Here is an 18,471-nt window from a genome sequence, read left to right as displayed (position 1 = left end):
CGGGTCGTATTTCCCGCTCGTGCGATAAAAGTGGCCATAGCTGTGGAGTTCACTCGGGTTCTCAGAAATCGACTGAAGCAGGCCGCCTGGCATGCCTGGTGGGCGGCAGCTGGCCGCCCGTCCCCCAGTCTTCGGCACGGATGTCAGGGCCGCTGGCCGGCCAGCGGACAGCGGTCCGACATGGTCACTGACGCCAGCCGCCCGGCTAGGCGCCGGCCGTCCTCTGTCGCTTCGCCCCGTCCACTCGGCTCGGCGAAAGGTCACATTGGAGACGGCGGCGACCCGAGTGCCGTGCCTTGCCGTGACGGCGGCGCCAGTACCGTGTCCTGCAGTGACCGCCGGCTCCGTGTCCTGCAGTGACCGCCGGTTCTGTGTCCTGCAGTGACCGCCGGCTCCGTGTCCTGCAGTGACCGCCGGCTCTGTGTCCTGCAGTGACCGCCGGCTCTGTGTCCTGCAGTGACCGCCGGCTCTGTGTCCTGCAGTGACCGCCGGCTCCGTGTCCTGCAGTGACCGCCGGCTCCGTGTCCTGCAGTGACCGCCGGTTCCGTGTCCTGCAGTGACCGCCGGTTCCGTGTCCTGCAGTGACCGCCGGTTCCGTGTCCTGCAGTGACCGCCGGCCCCGTACCGAGTCGCCGATTGGGGTGCCGAGCCCGCGGGTGCTGGCGCAGCGCCGGTAGCGGTGACGCGTGCCGGCACTGGTACCGGCTGCCGCTGTGTTCAGCGCCGGGGACGTGCACTGGCGTCCACGAAGCCCCTCGTTGCCTGCTTTTGCGCCGCGCCGTAGCCGCCGGTTCAGCGGAGGTTCCGACCGCCGGCGCGGTGGTGGCGAAGTGTCCCGGCATGGGACCGGCTCTCAGACATGCGTCACCAGCCGGTACCGTGGCCATCGAGTCCGGCATCACCGGTCAGCACGGCGCAACGGTCTGACAGCGGCCGCGGCACAGTTGCCCTTATTGGCTGTGGGGCCCGGTCTTGGCACGTGCCGGCCCCACCTCACCGTTACACGGCTGACCGCGGGGTCACCTTGCCCGCCGCTTGGCGCCGGCGCGACCTCTATCGGCAATCGCGGCGTCCGGCGCCGCAGTGACCCGCTGCGCGCGCTGATTGGCGGCGCTGATTGCAGAAGACAGCAGAAGACGACGCGGCGGTGTCTGTCCGAACGGCGGTCAGCTGTTCGGTAGGGCATCGTGAGCCCGCTTCGCACGTCATCCACTAATCGGGTGGTCGGGAGGCGTTGGCGGCCGGCACGTTTGTCCGATTACCGCGTGACCGCGGCTGCAGGGTCGCGGGTGAGGGAGGGGCGACTGACCCGGTCGCTGCCGAGTCGTGACACTGGGGAGGGGAGGGGTGCACCGGCCTGTAACCCCCCCCCCCCGCTCTCTGCACGAGCTCCGGCGGGCCGAGCCTTGGCAGTCGGTGTGCTGCAGCGTGCTGCCACAGCTCCAGTCGAGGCACGAGGCAGCTCCGACCGCGGCGTCCGCTGGTGGGCGGCGCGTGCCGTGAAGCAGACAGCGGACAGGTTTCAGACCGTGTCGGGCGGCCCGACTCCGTGGCATTCAGAGCCGCCTGGTGCCCGGACTCGCTGCCCGGCACTGGCGGCTGCTTCGTGCAGCGTCCGGGCCGTTGCGTGTCCGCTTCTCGGTCACGTCGCCGCCATTGTGGGCGCCGGGCCGTCCCGAGCCGCCGAAGCGGGGACCCCGCTGACCCCGAGCCCGTGTCCCGGAGTCTGCCGACCTGTGGCCGATGTCAGCCGCCGTGACGTTTAGCTATGGCCCCTTGGTCATCCCCACCTGTGTTCGGCTGGTGCGGCGGGTAAGTGCCTGGCGACATGCCTGACTTGCTGCTAGAGCTGGTCCACTGGGCCGCCAGGCATGCTGTGTCCGCCGTTCGCGGGCCATTGGTATGCTGTGTATGTCGTTCTCGGGCCGTTGGTATGCTGTGTATGTCGTTCTCGGGCCGTTGGTATGCTGTGTATGTCGTTCTCGGGCCGTTGGCATGCTGTGTATGTCGTTCTCGGGCCGTTGGTATGCTGTGTCTGCCGTTCTCGGGCCGTTTGTATGCTGTGTCTGCCGTTCTCGGGCCGTCGGTATGCTGTGTCTGTCGTTCTCGGGCTATCAGTATGCTGTGTATGCCGTTCGCTGGCTATTGGTATGTTGTGTATGCCATTCTCGGGCCGTTGGTGTGCTGTGTCTGTCGTTCTTGGGCCGTTGGTATACTGTGTATGCCATTTTCGGGCCGTTGGTATGCTGTGTCTGCCGATCTCGGGCCGTTGATATGTTATGCCTGCCGTTCTCGAGCCGTTGGTGTGCTGTGTATGCCTTTCTCGAGCCGTTGGTATGCTATGCCTGCTGTTCTCGGGCCGTTGGTATGCTGTGTACGCCGTTCTCGGGCCGTTGATATGCCATGCCTGCTGTTCTCGGGCTGTTGGTATGCTGTGTCTGCCGTTCTCAGGCCGTTGGTATGCTGTGTCAGGAGGTTCGCTTGAGAGGTTGGATCAACTTGATGTTACGGGGCGTCTTGCTGTAGCCTGTCGACCGTCGTGTTGGCCGTCGTGTTGGTTGTTATGTGGGCCGTTGTGTTGGTTATTGTGTTGGTCGTTGTGTTGGTCGTTGTTGTTGGCCGCTGTGTAGGTCGTTGTTGGCCGTTGTTGTTGGCCGTCGTGTTGGCCCGTCAGCGGGGATGCGGACAGGAGCCGGGCATTCGCGAGGTAGTGCAGACAACTGTGATCACGTGTCAATTAGCGGGTACCATTGCTGTGTTGGCAGGATTGCGACTGCCCATGTGGCGTTCTTTTTTTAGGCCTTCGCTGAAGTCTTGTATCGTTTACTGATCCATGAAACATTTGGATGCATGGAAGTTGTTTTCTTTTCACGCCATAGTATTTTTGAAATTGTTTTAGCTCAACATGTGCCCGATGTTAGTCGGTGCCTACCTGCGACGTGTCAGCGTTACGACACGGTATTTGTAGCCAAGCGTGCGCTGAAGCAAACCAATCCTACAAACTGACAATTTTGCCGTCACTCTGCGTTGGTTGTGGTTGAATGTCCTTTTCCGGCATCGCGACGGCCCTCTTGCTGTAGAAAGTCCGACGAATTACGTGGGCCGAATCCCTTCAACCCGATTTGGATGCCATCGAAAGGCGTGCGCGACACCACATCGCGTGCTGAATTTCCGGCTTGGCGCCTCTGTCAAACTGCTGGGGCTGCAGCGTCGCACGGCTGCCGGCCGGTTGACTGGAGCCGCGCGACCGGGCGGGGCGGCGGTCCGTCTCTTAGCCGAACAAAGACCCAGATGAGCTTCTTGTCGGCGATGGAGGCGGCGGGTCAGGACCGCCGCACTGGGGACGTGACCCGGGGCTAGATATGCTGGCGAGAATGGTCCCTGCTGAGGACGAGATGTGACAACATGGGTGATGTGCGTGTGACCCAACTCATGGGAGCGTTTCAGGGTACATCGCATCTACATCCACGGGTGCCCAAATTCGGACCATTTTTTGTTGAAGTTTGAGCTCATTGGTTGGTCATGGGTCTAGCTATACAGGTGATCACCTTTTCTGTGGCCATCAAATTGTTCTTTTGTCGTCTTGCTAGAAACCGATTTTAGTACGGGTAACTGAAGCAGTTATTGTCGGAGAAATTGCTATTTTTGATAAGAAATCAATGTAGATTAGTTTAAAAGCGATGTATGACTGGGTGGCAGCGCGGTGGCTGGTACTGGGTGGTGACGTAAATAATTAGGCCCGGATTTTAAGAGTTCTGAGCATCTGGGTCGTTGACGTTGGCGAATAGGCCATGGAGCTCATACATGAACATCTGCATATCATATTTACAATCCTTGCACGGCATTGCGCTCATTTCACTAGACCCAAGCAGACATCAATGAGAGATTCCCAGTCTAATTCCCAGACAGCCCCAGCGCGACGCGGGAATCGACTTGTAACACGACATCGGCGGCCAGGGAGGTCATCGCAGTGTGCAGCACGGCTGCCAGCCACGCGACACGTGTGCGACGAAAATGCCCCCATAGCGCACGCGGCGCCTGTAATGCACCACTGGGCGGCGTTTCCTGCCGACAACGGGGCGTGCGTGCTCCGTGAGCTTGGCATCGCCGACCGGCCGCTTGTCCAGCGTCCTGCGCTCTTCTTGTCCAGCTTCCTGCGCTCTCCCTGTCCAGCTTCCTGTGATCTCCTTGTCTAGCTTCCTGCGCTCTCCTTGTCCAGCTGCCCGCGCTCTCCTTGTCCAGCCTCCTACGCTCTCCTTGTCCAGCTTCCTGCGCTCTCCTTTTCCATGTTCCTGCGCTCTCCTTGTCCAGCTTCTCGCGCTCTTCTTGTCCAGCTTCCTGCGCTCTTCTTGTCCAGCTTCCTGCGCTCTTCTTGTCCAGCTTCCTGCGCTATCCTGCGTACGGCCGCGGCGCACGAAGCCCGCGGCTGTTAGCAACAGACATGGGCGACACCCCGTATTTGAGATTGGAGGGGGTGGGGGGGGGGGGGGGGGGGGGGAGGGGAGCCGGGATTGAGTGGTGAAACTGCAATCCGGGGGACAGCCCTACCTGATCTTTTCCGTGGCATGCGTACAGGACAGGGGGACAAAAGTAATTTGGGAAAATTCAGGAGGGAGGCAGCTTCCCCCAGCGGCCACACCCAAGGTGGCGGTTACAGAGAGGAGTTGCGGTACCTACCGCCGGGGAGCGGGTACACGGGGAGCCAGACACGTATGGGTCTCTTTGTACGGGCAGGTTGGGAGTCGACCGCCGCCTGTTGCTGAGAGTCCCCGGCCGCCCACACTGCCCGAGAGGCGTGGCTGTCGGTCCTGATCTGATCTGACCTGACCTGACCTGACCTGACCTGACCTGACCTGACCTGTACTGTCATGTCCTGTCCTGTCCTGTTCTGTCCTGTCCTGTTCTGTCCTGTCCTGTCCTGTCCTGTCCTGCACTTTTCTGATCTGCCCTGTCCTATCCTGCCCTGATCTGATCTGATCTGACCTGTTCTAACCTGTCTTGTCCTGTCCTTATCCGACCTGTTCTGTTCTGTTCTGTTCTGTCCTGTCCTGTCCTGTCCTGTCCTGTCCTGTCCTGTCCTGTCCTGTCCTGTCCTGTCCTGTTCTGTCCTGTCCTGTCCTGTCCTGTCCTGTCCTGTCCTGTCCTGTCCTGTCCTGTCCTGCCCTTATCTGATCTGACCTGTCCTGAATTGACCTGACCCGGCCTCACCTGATTCATCCTCATCTGACTCGATCTTGTCTCCCGCAGCTGCAGTCAACCGATGAGAAGCCGACGCGCGAGAACGAGGACGCGTTGTCGACGCGTCGCTCGCCCGTCGACGCCGACGACCCGGCCATCGATGCCAAACACCACGTGAGCAGCCGCCGCACATCGCCGGCATCGGGGCTTGGGACGTCGGTGACCCGGGAGGAGGGGGGAGTAACGGAGTCATGAGGGCTCCCACACATGGTGGAAAGCACGTTCTTTTGCACTAATGTGCAAAATGCTGCTGGTACCGAGTGCAGCAGGTACCAAATTGGTAACTGTCTCCCCGAAGGGCTCCGGCCCCTTCCAAATTCGCTGCTGGAATCGTCCCTGTGGTGCCCGGAGATTTTGTTTCATGTCTGTATGTCTTCAGCACGTGTGCGGTGTTGTTGGTTTTGGTGCGTGCTTTGTTTGATGAAAGTACCAGTCGACGCCGCTAAGATATCTGTGCCTCAAAACGCAATAAAAATTGTATTCGTTTGTGTTGTTTGTGTCTGGCCAAATTTATCCGTCGCTTATTTGGAAAATGGTTCGATTTTTAATTGTCTTCCATTTGTGAACTAATACCATGCCACTGATGGGAAACGTGTTGGTCAGCGGGTGATGGATTCATAATGGTGATGTTAATATTGATGGCAATGGTAATGGAGGCGCACATCTGGCGCCCCTTTCCGCCCGAAAGATGATTGGCTTGTTTTGTTGGCTCCGTCCTCGGTCTCATCTTTGACCTTGGGTCATTCAGGAGCGCGGTGATCCGGACGGCTGCGGACTGGACGCCACAGACGGTTGCTATAGCAACCACAATGACCTGCGCGTAGACCTTCCTGCGGAAGATCTGCTACGCATCAAGAAAGGCTGGCTCATGAAGATGAATGAGAAAGAGGTAGGCGCAGGTGTTCGAGGCTGGTTTTGAGACCTGGGAAATGGTATGGGCAGGGTTGGGGATCATTCATAAGGCGAGCACAGGCCATTTCAAAGCCGTCGTTTGTGTTATGTTACGATACGCGCTCATGTGTGCACCGTAGCTGCGTATCCGGGCCCTACCCCTGGCAGCGAACCGCCCAGCTCTGATTCTATTTTTGCTTTGGTGTTGGCCGAGGCTGAACGCCACACTAATGGCTACATATCGACGCGTATTGCTTGCGTGTGGAAGTGAAAGCTGCCAATTATTGGCTTGTGTGAACATTCTACTTTCGCCGCATTGTCGGCACCATCGCTGGCATAACCGGTATTCTGTGCGCAATGAAACAGACCAAGCCGGTTGTGGACCGCCTGCTGGGAAGGAATGGAGCATTCATTGCTCTTTCGGCGAGCAGCACTTTTGAATGGCACCCGAAACTGCTGTAGATGGCGGCATCGGCAGGAAGATGACCTTAAGATTCCAACCGACACCAAGCGTTTACGTGTAGAATCTTGCCGTGAGCAGTTAGCGATCAGCTGATTTGTTCGTCCGCGCATGATGGCGCCTTGGTTGGACTTGTTAGTTGTGTCGTTCACGAGTTGGACATTGGCCACGCGCCACCCCCCGTCAGCTGTGGATGAAATATCGCTCGTGTGGTTGTATGTCGTGTGGTTGGCCCGGCCGTGACCCCTGGCGCTTGACCTCGACCTTGACCTTGACCGTGTGGCGCTGTCCGCCAGACGTGGATCAAGCACTGGTTCGTGCTGCGCGGTCCGACCTTGACCCTGTACCGGGACACGGCCGCCGAAGACAACAACGTCATGGACGGGGTCATCGACCTCAGCCGCGCTCAGCGGGTGGAGGAGTGCGACACGGACAAGAACTACGGCTTCCAGATCACGGTCAGCGGCGTACTGGGCGTGCTGGGTAGGGCCAGTCACGGGCCAGTTAATTGTTTACAACAAAAAAAGAGCTGAAAATTGTAAGAGTGTCTACTTGCCCCTGCGGATTCTGACTTTGTCCTGATTTTCTGTATGCTTTTTGGACATCAATCGTGACATGCCTCTGATTGGGATGTGCGTCTTGTGGAGCTGTTAGCCCGCGTCTCGATCCCAGGTGTCTCCTCGTCTTCTTGGTAGCCAGCCTCGACCTTAACCTGCTCCTCTTCCAAGTGACCTCTGCTTGATCTCTGAATCACCCCCGTGGGACGCCTGTATCTCGGGCGAGCATCCCGGGGGCTAACCCTCACTTGATCTCCGGAGCTAACCCTCACTCGATCTGTTTGTAACTTCTGTTTGACCCCTGTATGACCGCTGCATGACTTCTGTAGTTCGTAAACGACCATCACTTTGATCATGCACCACCCCAGCATGACCTCCGTACAACTCACGTGCGACTGTCGTGTGCCTGTCTCCCATGCCGCGTGACCTTTGTTTGACCGTTGTATGACCGCCATGTGACCTGTGCCGTCTGTCCGGCAGACGTGGGACGGCAGCGTGATCCAGCTGTCCGCCATGACGTCTGGTATCCGCGGCAACTGGATCCAGGCGCTGCGTGGCTCGGCTCATCTGCCCGACGCCGGTCACCGGCTCTCGCTGGGCGAGCGGCTCGAGCGTCAGCTGGCCGACTCGGCCAGGTGGGGAAGCGCGCGCCGAGCTCGCGCCCGAAGGTCACGCATGGAGGTCTTGTGGGAGCGGGACGTTTGAGAGGCGATGCGGGGCCCGCCCCGGGTCAGTGGGACGTTGGGAAGGGAGCGTGCGCGAGTTGGACGAAGGCCTGTGGATATCGAGCAGAGGTGATACAATCGCGAATGTCTTGCATAGGTCACTCCCAGTTTCATTAAGGTCAAACGTGAGTTACAAAGTGTTCATTTGACCTCGCTCTCGCGATGCCAGAACCCAAGGTCACGCAAGGTGTACACGGATTTTAGCAGGGGTGTCATGCCGGGCCGTACTGAGTTCTCCAGTGATCACACAGGGTCACGCGACGCTCGGCTGTCGCTGAGCCGAGCCGAGCCGAGCCGAGCCGAGCCGAGTGGCTGAGAGCCCCGAAGAAGAGATGGTTAGCGGCGCACCTGCCATCTGTCGGGAGACGCCTTTGGAAGCATGGCCAGGCCTTGCGGAATTGTAGTGGCGGACAGAGGTCGAGCACAGGCCATTGCACGTTGCACGGGTGTAAAACGCTTAACTGTAAATTTCGCCATTCGAGGGAAATTCGGATATTTCCTTCCCCATAGGGAAGTACTGCATGGACCCCAACTACTGGGGCTCTCCTCGCTGACCCCTTCCCCCCCCCCCCCCCGCCCACCTCAGGAAGCCGCGCTACACGACGGCCGAGCGCGACACGGCGACGGTGGCGCCGGCTGGCGGGCTCCAGGCGACGCCACCGTCGTCGGACGAGGAGTATCGCACGGCCTCGGAGACGTCCGGCGGCCTGGACGAGGAGGAGCCGAGCGACGCTGAGGGCCGGGGCCGGCTGGCGGGCTCGCCGCCGCCCGCCCGCGGCCCCCTCTCCAGGGCAAAAGGTAAGACCGCCGGCGGCGCGGGGCTGGGGCCGGAGCCGCACGCGGACATGGCCGCCTCAGCTGATGCGGTGTTGTGTTGAGAAGTTGTTGTTTTGGAGCGGCAGGCCAGCTGCAGAGGACTGGTGCTGCGCCGCCTGGCAGCAAGCATGCCTCGGCTTTACCCATGTCGCTGAGTGTCTTGCTCTCTCACTCTGTGGCAGACCGGGCGCGCTCGCGCTCCACGTCCAGCACGCGCTCCAACAAGCGCTCGCGCTCCTCGCCGCCCACCTCGCGACGCAACACGCGAGAGGACTTCCCGTGCATGGAGGAGTTGAGCTCGTCCATCCAGACGCTGGACACCCCCGGTGGTGGCGGCGTAGACTCGCCCTTCAAGCGCTCCTGGCGACTCGGCAGGGTGAGTGTTGACACGAGTTTTGATGGCTCCTCGTTGGCACGAGTGTGAGTGTCGTATGTCAGGCACAGGTCAGTTGTGTCAGACATAGGACAGCCTTGCCAGGCACAGGGCAGCCATGTCAGGGATAGTATGTTACTATACTCACGTTAAAATCTTGGATGCCCACTGGAACTGCAAAGCATAGGAACTCTGGCATTTAAAGGTAGCTCAAAGAAGGGAAGGCTTTCACGCCCTGAAAAGCGCAGCCGGTTGCATGTATGTATTCGAGAAATGGCTAGGTCTTTTAGTCGCAAAACTGATAACATTGTCGGCGTGTTCGGCTACAGGAAAATCACGTTCGAGATTGATTTTGAGCGCGGGCAAAACAGAGTGGCCGAGCTGTAGGGCATTCAGCCGTTACGGGGACTAGATTCAGCTGCCGTCGCAAGAGACCCATTGGAGCTGGTTTTCACCACGCGTGGCGATTATTCGCCCTTGGTTTGCACAGCAAAATGTTTCTCCACGTTACGCAACTATTATCAGTTGCACTAAATCGGACCGTTCTGAATGGGAACATTTCTCATTTGGAGATATTGAAGAAAGCATCAGATATGATGAAACCAGATTAGTTGTGACGATTGGCATGCTATAAAATGGAAAAGACTGTGGTATGCAACAAAGCTTCTTTGTTTAGTAAATATGTTCCTCGATACGTCATTGTTTGAGTCCGTCATCGTACCTTGCAAACATTGATTGAGAGCCATTTGACGGCCGTGTTATCGGAAATCGTGCTCACGAAAGCCAGATATGAAGGACTCAACCATTTGTTCTTGGCTTTCATTGCCGCATGACTGATAGAATGGAAATAGTTTGATTACGTTCTTATAATGTTCTGAATGCCAAGGTGACCCTGAAATGCTCTTCCACAATTACTCTCCCACATCTTTGCGATCGTGTTTGCGGCTCAGGAACTGAAGGATTTCAGGTCTTGAAACGGGCATGGCCGTGAGCTGCATCGAAAGGTCTTCAATACGGCTATTTCAGTTCAAAACGCCATACAATTATGGAGCACTTCTTTTAACGAAGTCTGGACTAAGGTCATCACTCAGAACATGGGTCAGAATGACTTTCAAGGAAATAAACGCTCCACCATTGACCAGTCAGTTTATAACCATTTTTCATCACGCTGCACTTTATACGCATTAATCTCAATCCTCATTAAAGATGTCAACGTTGGAAACAGAATCATTTCGCTCAGTGGCGGAACTACGTAACAAGCATGGACAGACAAAACTGCTATGGGAAGAGAGATGGGGCCCTGGACTCCTCCTGGGCTCATCCCCAATAATTAAGCACAAGGCACACTTGATCTTGTTGGCGGGGGACGTCATTGAGGTCCATGGCTCTTTCAAAGAGATAAGAACCTAAGCTTCCTATGAACCTCCTAAGAACCTTCCTTCCTTCCACCTATGCTTCGCGGCCTCTCTGTCCTTACGACATCTGATAAGTGCATCTGATGAGCATCTGGTAAGAGCCACGAGCGATCCGCCAGCTGCGCAGCCGTCAGCTGGGTGCCGACGGCTGCCGTCACGTACCGCGTCTGGCTGCTCTTCCCGCCGCGTCCCGTATGACGTCACCTGTCGCGTGTGGCCGCTCTTCCCGCCGCGTCCCGTATGACGTCACCTGCCGCGCGTGGCTGCTCTTCCCGCCGCGTCCCGTATGACGTCACCTGCCGCGTGTGGCCGCTCTTCCCGCTGCGTCGCCGTATGACGTCACCTGCCGCGCGTGTCCTGGATGGCCAGAGCAGAGCTGTCAGCGGCCGGCGGAAGCGGCGGCGGCCCCACTCTGCGTCACGGTTCCGCCGTCGCTGCCGTGGTGGTATCGGTGCCGAGTGACGCAGGCCCAGGCGGTGTTCAGGCCGTGTTCGGCGAAGGTCGGGGGTCTCGCTACGCTGAGGAGCGTGGACAGAGCGAGGCGGAGGTACAAGAGTGTGAGGGCTGGGCGTGTGAATGGATCCCGCTAGGGAGGAAAAGGTGTCCTCTGGTAATTGCTTTTCAATGGGGGGGGGGGGGCGCACTGTCGCGGGCGGAAGCATCTCAGCGCCTGGAAGTCCACGCTGTCGCCCCCGCGTGGCTGCATGGAGCGGTACAGACCCAAAAGGCTGTCTCCCTCTGCCTTCACTTACCGGCTTCCCTCCCCCTCCCCTCCCCCTCCCCTCCCCCTCCCCTCCCCCTCCCGCAACGGTCTTGTCCGTTTTCTGCTCTAGTTTTCACGCAAGCAGCCAGCTTTACAGAACGCTCCGCAACGACTTAAAAATGGCTCCTGTTTGTACCCGTCTAGCAGCCAGCCGGCCGCGGTCGGGGAGACCTGCAGCGGTCCTGCGATCGCCGGGGCCGGTGTGGGGCACTGGCGCCGTTGAGCGCTGCCCGCCGCCGGGGCGACCGGCTGGAGCCGGAGGCGGCGGAGAAACTGACCCGGGCCCAGCGCCGAAAGTGGCCCGGCCAGTGGCGGCTCGACGGCGACGGAGTCAGGTCCGGCTGCCTGGGAGCTCCGCCGTCCCGCCGCCGCGCGGCTGGTGACAGACTGGTGCCGCTGGTGCCGCCGCGGTCGTGGCGCTGGTGCAGGCGTGGTGCCGACGCAGTGGTGACACGACAGGACTTGTGTCGCGTCAAACTGGTGCCGAGTGTCGGCGAGGTGTATCGCTGGCCGTTAGTGAACATTAGCGGCTGTCGGTGTCCGCCGGTGACGCCGCCGCCGGTGACTGATGGAGGTGAACGGCGCGCCGGTGCACTACTGGCAGTACCGCCGCTGCCTAAGCTCGGTCGTCCCCCGCCAGGTCGGTCCGGCCGCCCCGCGCGGCGGCGTGGGCGGCCCACAGGCCGTCTGGAGTGTCAGCTCCTCCAGCAAGTCTCCGTCTGACCCTCCCCCCCCCCCCCAGCGCATGCATATCCAGCACTTAACTCGCCCCTTGTTATCTCTCTATCCCCCGACTTTGTCGTCGCCGCCATTGGGGCTCTCAGCTGCTTCATGCCACCCGCCTTACAGTGGTGATGGATTATCGGAAGGGGCATCCGGATGCCCGGCGCCTCACCAGGTTTAACGCATCACACCTCGTGGTTTGGAAATACGCGAACTGAAGCCACGCTCCCCTAGCTCATTGGCGAGCCAGCCAGCAGCCAGCGACGCCGCCCTGCCAGCTTCGTGCCACGGTCAGCCCACGGTCAATCCTCACGGCTGCCAGTCTGGCTTGGTTTGAACGTGGCGTTGTTATTTGACTCCACCTAAAGAAGACGTCAATGGTCACATGAATGACCTCCTCCGTGCACCATCCCGGCTGCCCCTATGTGACGCAGTCGGCCACCGGGGGTCCTGTCGCCCCTCTGTAACGCAGTCGGCCACCGGGGTCCTGTCGCCCCTCTGTAAAGCAGTGGGCCACCGGGGGTCCTGTCGCCCCTCTGTAACGCAGTCGGCCACCGCGGGGGGGGGATTGGGGGTCCTGTCGCCCCTCTGTAACGCAGTTAGCCACCGGGGGTCCTGTCGCCCCTCTGTAACGCAGTTGGCCACCGGGGGTCCTGCCGCTCCTCTGTAACGCAGTTAGCCACCGGGGGTCCTGTCGCCCCTCTGTAACGCAGTCGGCCACCGGGGGTCCTGCCGCTCCTCTGTTACGCAGTCGGTCACCGGGGGTCCTGCCGCTCCTCTGTAACGCAGTCGGCCACCGGGGGTCCTGCCGCTCCTGTCGGCCACCGGGGGTGCCCCTGCCGTCATGCCCGCCGGACAGCCGGTGCCGCGTACACTAATGATAATGACCTACATCAGGCGGCGGATTCTGAACAGCGCGACGGCGAGACACGGCTGGGAGCGTTATCGGCTGCGATATCGGCTGCCGGATCAGTTAGTCGCTTTCTCCTGCCGCCTCTGTGCTTATGGAGAAGGACAATGTCACGCGCTGATGCTGGTGGGAGTGATATAATCACTCTGGGGGCGATAGCCTGGCTGTAGCATGTGCACTATTTCGGACTATTTCGCTGCACTATTTCGGAAGGTAGCGATTCCATTGCTGCTCTTTATAGCCTTGCAGAACATGCGCAATCGTAAGATTACACCATGATAGTTAGCGGTTTACAAGAACGAACGTTAAAGATGGCCCGTGCAGTTGTGGTAATCGCTGCGATTGTCATGATTTGGAGGTCCGTTCGGTTGGCCGGACCGCCGACCGCGCTTGCCTCGTTGCCGAGGCGGCTGGCTCACCATCGCCAGTGAATTGTCGACACAATACGCCATGCGTGCTCCTGAGTGGGGAGCGTCAAGCACATGTCAACCTCGCCGTCAGCAAATGGAGGCGCTCCCACGAGATAGGCGTCTCGGCATGGAACGGTCTCGGCAGCAGCCCCCTCTGTCGGCCGTGCCCGGGATTGCGCGTGACAGCGCCGCACGGAGGCTGGCACGCACCCCGCGCCGGTGGGTGGCCGTACGGAGGCTGGCACGCACTCCCCTTACGGAGGCTGGCACGCACCCCCGCTCCAGTGGGTACCGTACGGAGGCTGGCACGCACCCCCGCGCCGGGAGGCTGGCACGCACCCCCGCTCCAGTGGGTACCTTACGGAGGCTGGCACGCACTCCCGCGCCAATGGGTACCTTACGGAGGCTGGCACGCACCCCCGCTCCAGTGGGTACCGTACGGAGGCTGGCACGCACCCCCGCTCCAGTGGGTACCGTACGGAGGCTGGCACGCACCCCCGCGCCGGGAGGCTGGCACGCACCCCCGCGCCAGTGGGTACCGTACGGAGGCTGGCACGCACCCCCGCGCCAGTGGGTACCGTACGGAGGCTGGCACGCACCCCCGCGCCAGTGGGTACCGTACGGAGGCTGGCACGCACCCCCGCGCCAGTGGGTACCGTACGGAGGTTGGCACGCACCCCCGCGCCGGGAGGTTGGCGCGCACCCCCGCGCCAGTGGGTACCGTACGGAGGCTGGCACGCACCCCCGCTCCAGTGGGTACCGTACGGAGGCTGGCACGCACCCCCGCGCCGGGAGGCTGGCACGCACCCCCGCGCCAGTGGGTACCGTACGGAGGCTGGCACGCACCCCCCGCGCCAGTGGGTACCGTACGGAGGCTGGCACGCACCCCCGCGCCAGTGGGTACCGTACGGAGGCTGGCACGCACCCCCGCGCCAGTGGGTACCGTACGGAGGTTGGCACGCATCCCCGCGCCGGGAGGTTGGCACGCACCCCCGCGCCAGTGGGTACCGTACGGAGGCTGGCACGCACCCCCGCGCCAGTGGGTACCGTACGGAGGCTGGCACGCACCCCCGCGCCAGTGGGTACCGTACGGAGGCTGGCACGCACCCCCGCGCCAGTGGGTACCTTACGGAGGCTGGCACGCACCCCCGCGCCAGTGGGTACCGTACGGAGGCTGGCACGCACCCCCGCGCCAGTGGGTACCGCACGGAGGCTGGCACGCACCCCCGCGCCAGTGGGTACCGTACGGAGGCTGGCACGCACCCCCGCGCCAGTGGGTACCGCACGGAGGCTGGCACGCACCCCCGCGCCGGTGGCTAGCCGCGGCTCCCTGCAGCATGGTCACCCAGCGGGCCGAGCCGCCGAGCCCCGGTCTGCGCAGTCTGTTCGTTCAAAGGTTAGGATTGGACTTACTCCGAAGGAGGGAATGGGCTCTACTTGCCAATGAAGAGCGGGCCTCTGACGACTGTTTGATCAGTGAAACTGGACCTGTTCAATCACGTCCAAGCAGCTGCTGCTGCCTGAGCGGTGACACTCCGGTGCTAGAACATTGTCAGACAAATCGCAGAGCTGAGGGCGGTCCGGCCGCCCGCCACGGGGTATCCTGGATGACCTGTTTGTCGCCCTTGTCCGAGTACCACCGATCGAGGAGTGGAGATTTGCTGAACCAGTTGCGGTGTATAGTTTGAGGCAGTGTGGGTGGGATGTTACCACCGATCCCACTTCGACACTGATCGCGAATGGAATGGGATATTTTCGAATTTGTGGTGCACTATTGTTATTGGTTGTTGCTGACTTTCTGAGCGTTCAGTCGGGGGGGGGGGGGGGGGGAATCTGTTGGCCGTTCGCTGCCTGAGGCGCCACGGCCGGCCGCCGACGCCGTGGCCGAGACCGGGGCTCTTGTGGCGCCAGGCCGGGGTCGGCCGCTGACGCCCCGCCTCTGGTTACCTCCCAGCTGACGTGCCATAACGGGCTGTCGGCCCGAGCCGGCCGCGCCGGCCACACACCGGGGAGTAGGTCGCGCGGCGAGTTTTGTCGTCCAGCGCGCTCTCACGGTAATGGCGCCGGCCTGACACGAATGCGCGCCGTTTGGGAACCTGGGCGCAGTTCTGGGTCGGCCGCCGCCGGCCGCCGCCCCGCCGCGCGCGAGTTTCTCTTTGATCGGCTCCCCGGGCCGGGGGCGCCCTACGGTGTCGGCGCACGTGCCGCCGGCCGTCAGCTGATGGCCGGTGGCGGGAAGAGACAATTGGGGGCGAGAGGACGCGTGCCGCTGCGCTGTCCTCTCGGGATGGCTCTCTGCCTCGTTCAAAGGCGTTAGCGCCGGTAGAGACCGCGCGACGACCGGGTGCCTCCCGCTGCGAACGCCCCCGAGATGGGACCTTTGAGACATAGGCGTAGGAACGTTTTGAAAAGTGGGCGGGGAGGGGGGCAAGCTCAGGGCGTACTTCGGGAACTTTTTTTCTGGAAAGCGAGCCGGATGACCGTAGGAGGGGGGGGGGGGGATAGAGATGGAGGCTATTATCGCTTTTTACTCGAATGTCACTGCTGCTATGCTGGACATGCATCCAGAGCGTTTCTCACTCGTGCGCAAGCATGCCTATTCACCTCAACTATGTCATTGGGTGAATAAGGCTATCCAGCTTCCCAAGATTCTTCGTCCATGTTAACATTGCCTTTGTTGGGAACGCGAAACTTCACGAGCGGTTAGGAATTTTGAACCTTTGAGGAGGCCTTCACGGGGTAGATGCCAAAATACGGCCTGGACATAGGCTGGTGATAATTTTGAACGTGAGTCGATGGCTCATAGTGCGACAGATTTGTAATGCGCCTTCATTTCGCTGGCTGCTTTTCAAGAGACAAGGTTTGTCGCGGCATTTTAGGTGGAAAAAAATCGGAAGCTTGAAGCTGCCAACAACGTTGTCACAAAAGCCATAGAAGTGGAGATTCTCCTTTAACAACAAAGCCACAGAACGAAGGCTCGTCTGTCATATATTCCTCATCTGAGCGCTGCTCCCGTCCGCCGTCGGCAGCCACTGCCTAGGCCCGGTCTTCTCCCGCATGACTGACTGCGGATTGATCGTATGACTCCTTTGTTGCAAAGCTCTGGATCAGCATTGTTAGTAGTCAGTATGTGAAACATGTTGAACACCTGCGACAGTGTCTCTCCGATTTATCTTCCCTATAAGACCCTCCAGGAAGCTGCATGCCTTAGGTGTGAATTGGCCCAAGGGAAATTTGATTGCCCATTCTTGAACGTAAACGATTTGATCTGCTTCTGTGTGTAGGTAGGGGCGCAGCTGGAGCCTTGCTAAGGGGAGCACAGGGTTGACAGAAGCCCCTCTTATGGTATCCGAATATAGCGTATTTGTTAAAAAGGGATACAGTTTGTTTCGTTTCATTGTTATTTTTACCTTGCAACCAGAACAGAAACCATAAGTTACAGTGAAATCAATTATGTTTACATTTTGGAGTATATAAACTGCAGAAACGCCTTTAATTTACATTGGTTCAGTGGGCTGTTGCCAAACCGGTAGAATTGAGAAGCTCTGTCAGAATGTCTTATCTGGGTTCTACAGACATTACGGACATCGCGAAGGTCGATTGTAGATCTGTATGTGTGATCGAAATTTGAAAATGAAATTTTGGTTGTAGGTAGAGTGGTCAACAGTTTTGGAAAACTTGACATTTCCTGTTATAATGTGTGCCAGGAGATTTTGTATCCCAGGATTGTGACTAGGTAAAATGAAATATGTTGTACTCCATCATGATGCAACAAGAACAGCTTTTGGAAAAACCTCATGTTATCTCTTCTTGTCAAGACAAAATAAAAGTAGAACGTGCAGCAGCTTGAGACTTGCTGGTTCCATCAGGAGCCATGTATTGATATCTGCAAGAACACAAATCTTGCACCCACCAGGCTAAGATGCCCAATAGCAAGCAGCCTGTGTTGCCACCTAGGCATATGATAAACCATGTATGGAAATGTGAAAAATAAAGCGTGTGAATGTTGAATGGAATCGCCTTTGAACAATACCGGGAAATGAGAAACGAGTACCAGAATCGCACCGGTCTGTAGATTAGCAGAGCTCTCTCTTCCTATGCCTTACGCGGATCAACTCAAACTTGAACATGACTTAACCTACCATTGACGACGAACCGCATTAATTGTCAAGGATGCAATGAACGTTCATAGAAAACTGCACGCCCAATCACCTACCGGAGACGGCCGCCTACCCACGCGCCACCACTGTGTCATGGCAGTGCAAGTAAGAAAATCACTCGCAATTCAGCGTCGGAAACGTCTCAACTATTCAGCGGCTTGCGCCCGCCTCCCAGGTCAGGTTGGAGATTGGACATATTAAAACTCTTCCAATTGGTTTTAATGATTGGCCTCCTCGTGACCGATTTGTCAAGAGCATAAATCTTCTGTCCGCGCTCATGTTTTGAACAGATTTGTAAACATTTGAAGGGAAGCTGTATAGAGATGGGCATCACGATTATGAAGGACTTATTTGCACTTATCCAGAACCGCCATGTGGTTGGATTTTTGGCGACTTCCTGGTATCTGGAGTACAAAAATGTTACGGCAGCTGTTAAACCAAGTTAAACTTGCCACTTACGGGTGTGAAATTAATGCTGGCAATTCAGGCTTTACAAAAATACCCTTAGAAGTCGAAAAAAACGTTGCCATAAATAGCGAAAAACTGTTCGGAGACAGCCATCTCACTCGGGCGGAAACACCAGGACACCAGAGTAACATGAACTCATAACTTTGGCCCGGCAAGTTAAGGAGAGGGGCTTAGTAGGACAAAAACGTCAATTAATTTCGACATAAATTATCATATTTCGCGATGATATCGGTCAAAGCGCATCAAAAGCTATAAATACCTCGCATTATCCGCCGGAGTCAGCGGAGTGACTGACACCGATCCCTTATGGCCGGCCTGCACGGGTCTGTTAGGCATTGTACTCGCGCTGGCTCGGTAAGTCAGAGTGCCGCCTGTCTCTATTGTTCGGGTGGGACGTGCAGGGCCTCGTGTGTTGACCGGCAGTGGGAAGGTGGAGGGCATGAATGTTTAGCCGTTTTTAAAACCAGTTAGCCGGTGGAGCGTGAGTAGCGTGACAGTGGTGGAGCGTGAGTAGCGTGATCGTGGTGGAGCATGAGAAGGTGGCCGTCTGTGGCATGTTCAT

General features: G+C 58.9%; 1 protein-coding gene across 1 annotated transcript in view; it reads left to right on the top strand.

The window, feature by feature from the left end:
* The window catches only part of LOC119091058 (protein outspread), a 110,323-nt gene that overhangs the window by 51,651 nt on the left and 40,201 nt on the right, over nucleotides 1-18,471 (top strand). Inside the window, exons 9-14 of the mRNA XM_037213775.1 lie at nucleotides 5,248-5,352; nucleotides 5,987-6,127; nucleotides 6,886-7,047; nucleotides 7,627-7,781; nucleotides 8,458-8,669; nucleotides 8,870-9,063. Coding sequence (XP_037069670.1) covers nucleotides 5,248-5,352; nucleotides 5,987-6,127; nucleotides 6,886-7,047; nucleotides 7,627-7,781; nucleotides 8,458-8,669; nucleotides 8,870-9,063 — 969 coding nt within the window. The remainder of the gene's footprint in view (nucleotides 1-5,247; nucleotides 5,353-5,986; nucleotides 6,128-6,885; nucleotides 7,048-7,626; nucleotides 7,782-8,457; nucleotides 8,670-8,869; nucleotides 9,064-18,471) is intronic.

This window comes from Pollicipes pollicipes, unplaced genomic scaffold (assembly GCF_011947565.3).
Source record: "Pollicipes pollicipes isolate AB1234 unplaced genomic scaffold, Ppol_2.1 Scaffold_3216;HRSCAF=3773_pilon_pilon_pilon, whole genome shotgun sequence".
Classification (NCBI taxonomy): Eukaryota; Metazoa; Arthropoda; class Thecostraca; order Pollicipedomorpha; family Pollicipedidae; genus Pollicipes; species Pollicipes pollicipes.
The sequence above is the reverse complement of the archived record's forward strand: the minus strand, read 5'-3'. Positions and strand labels throughout refer to the sequence as shown.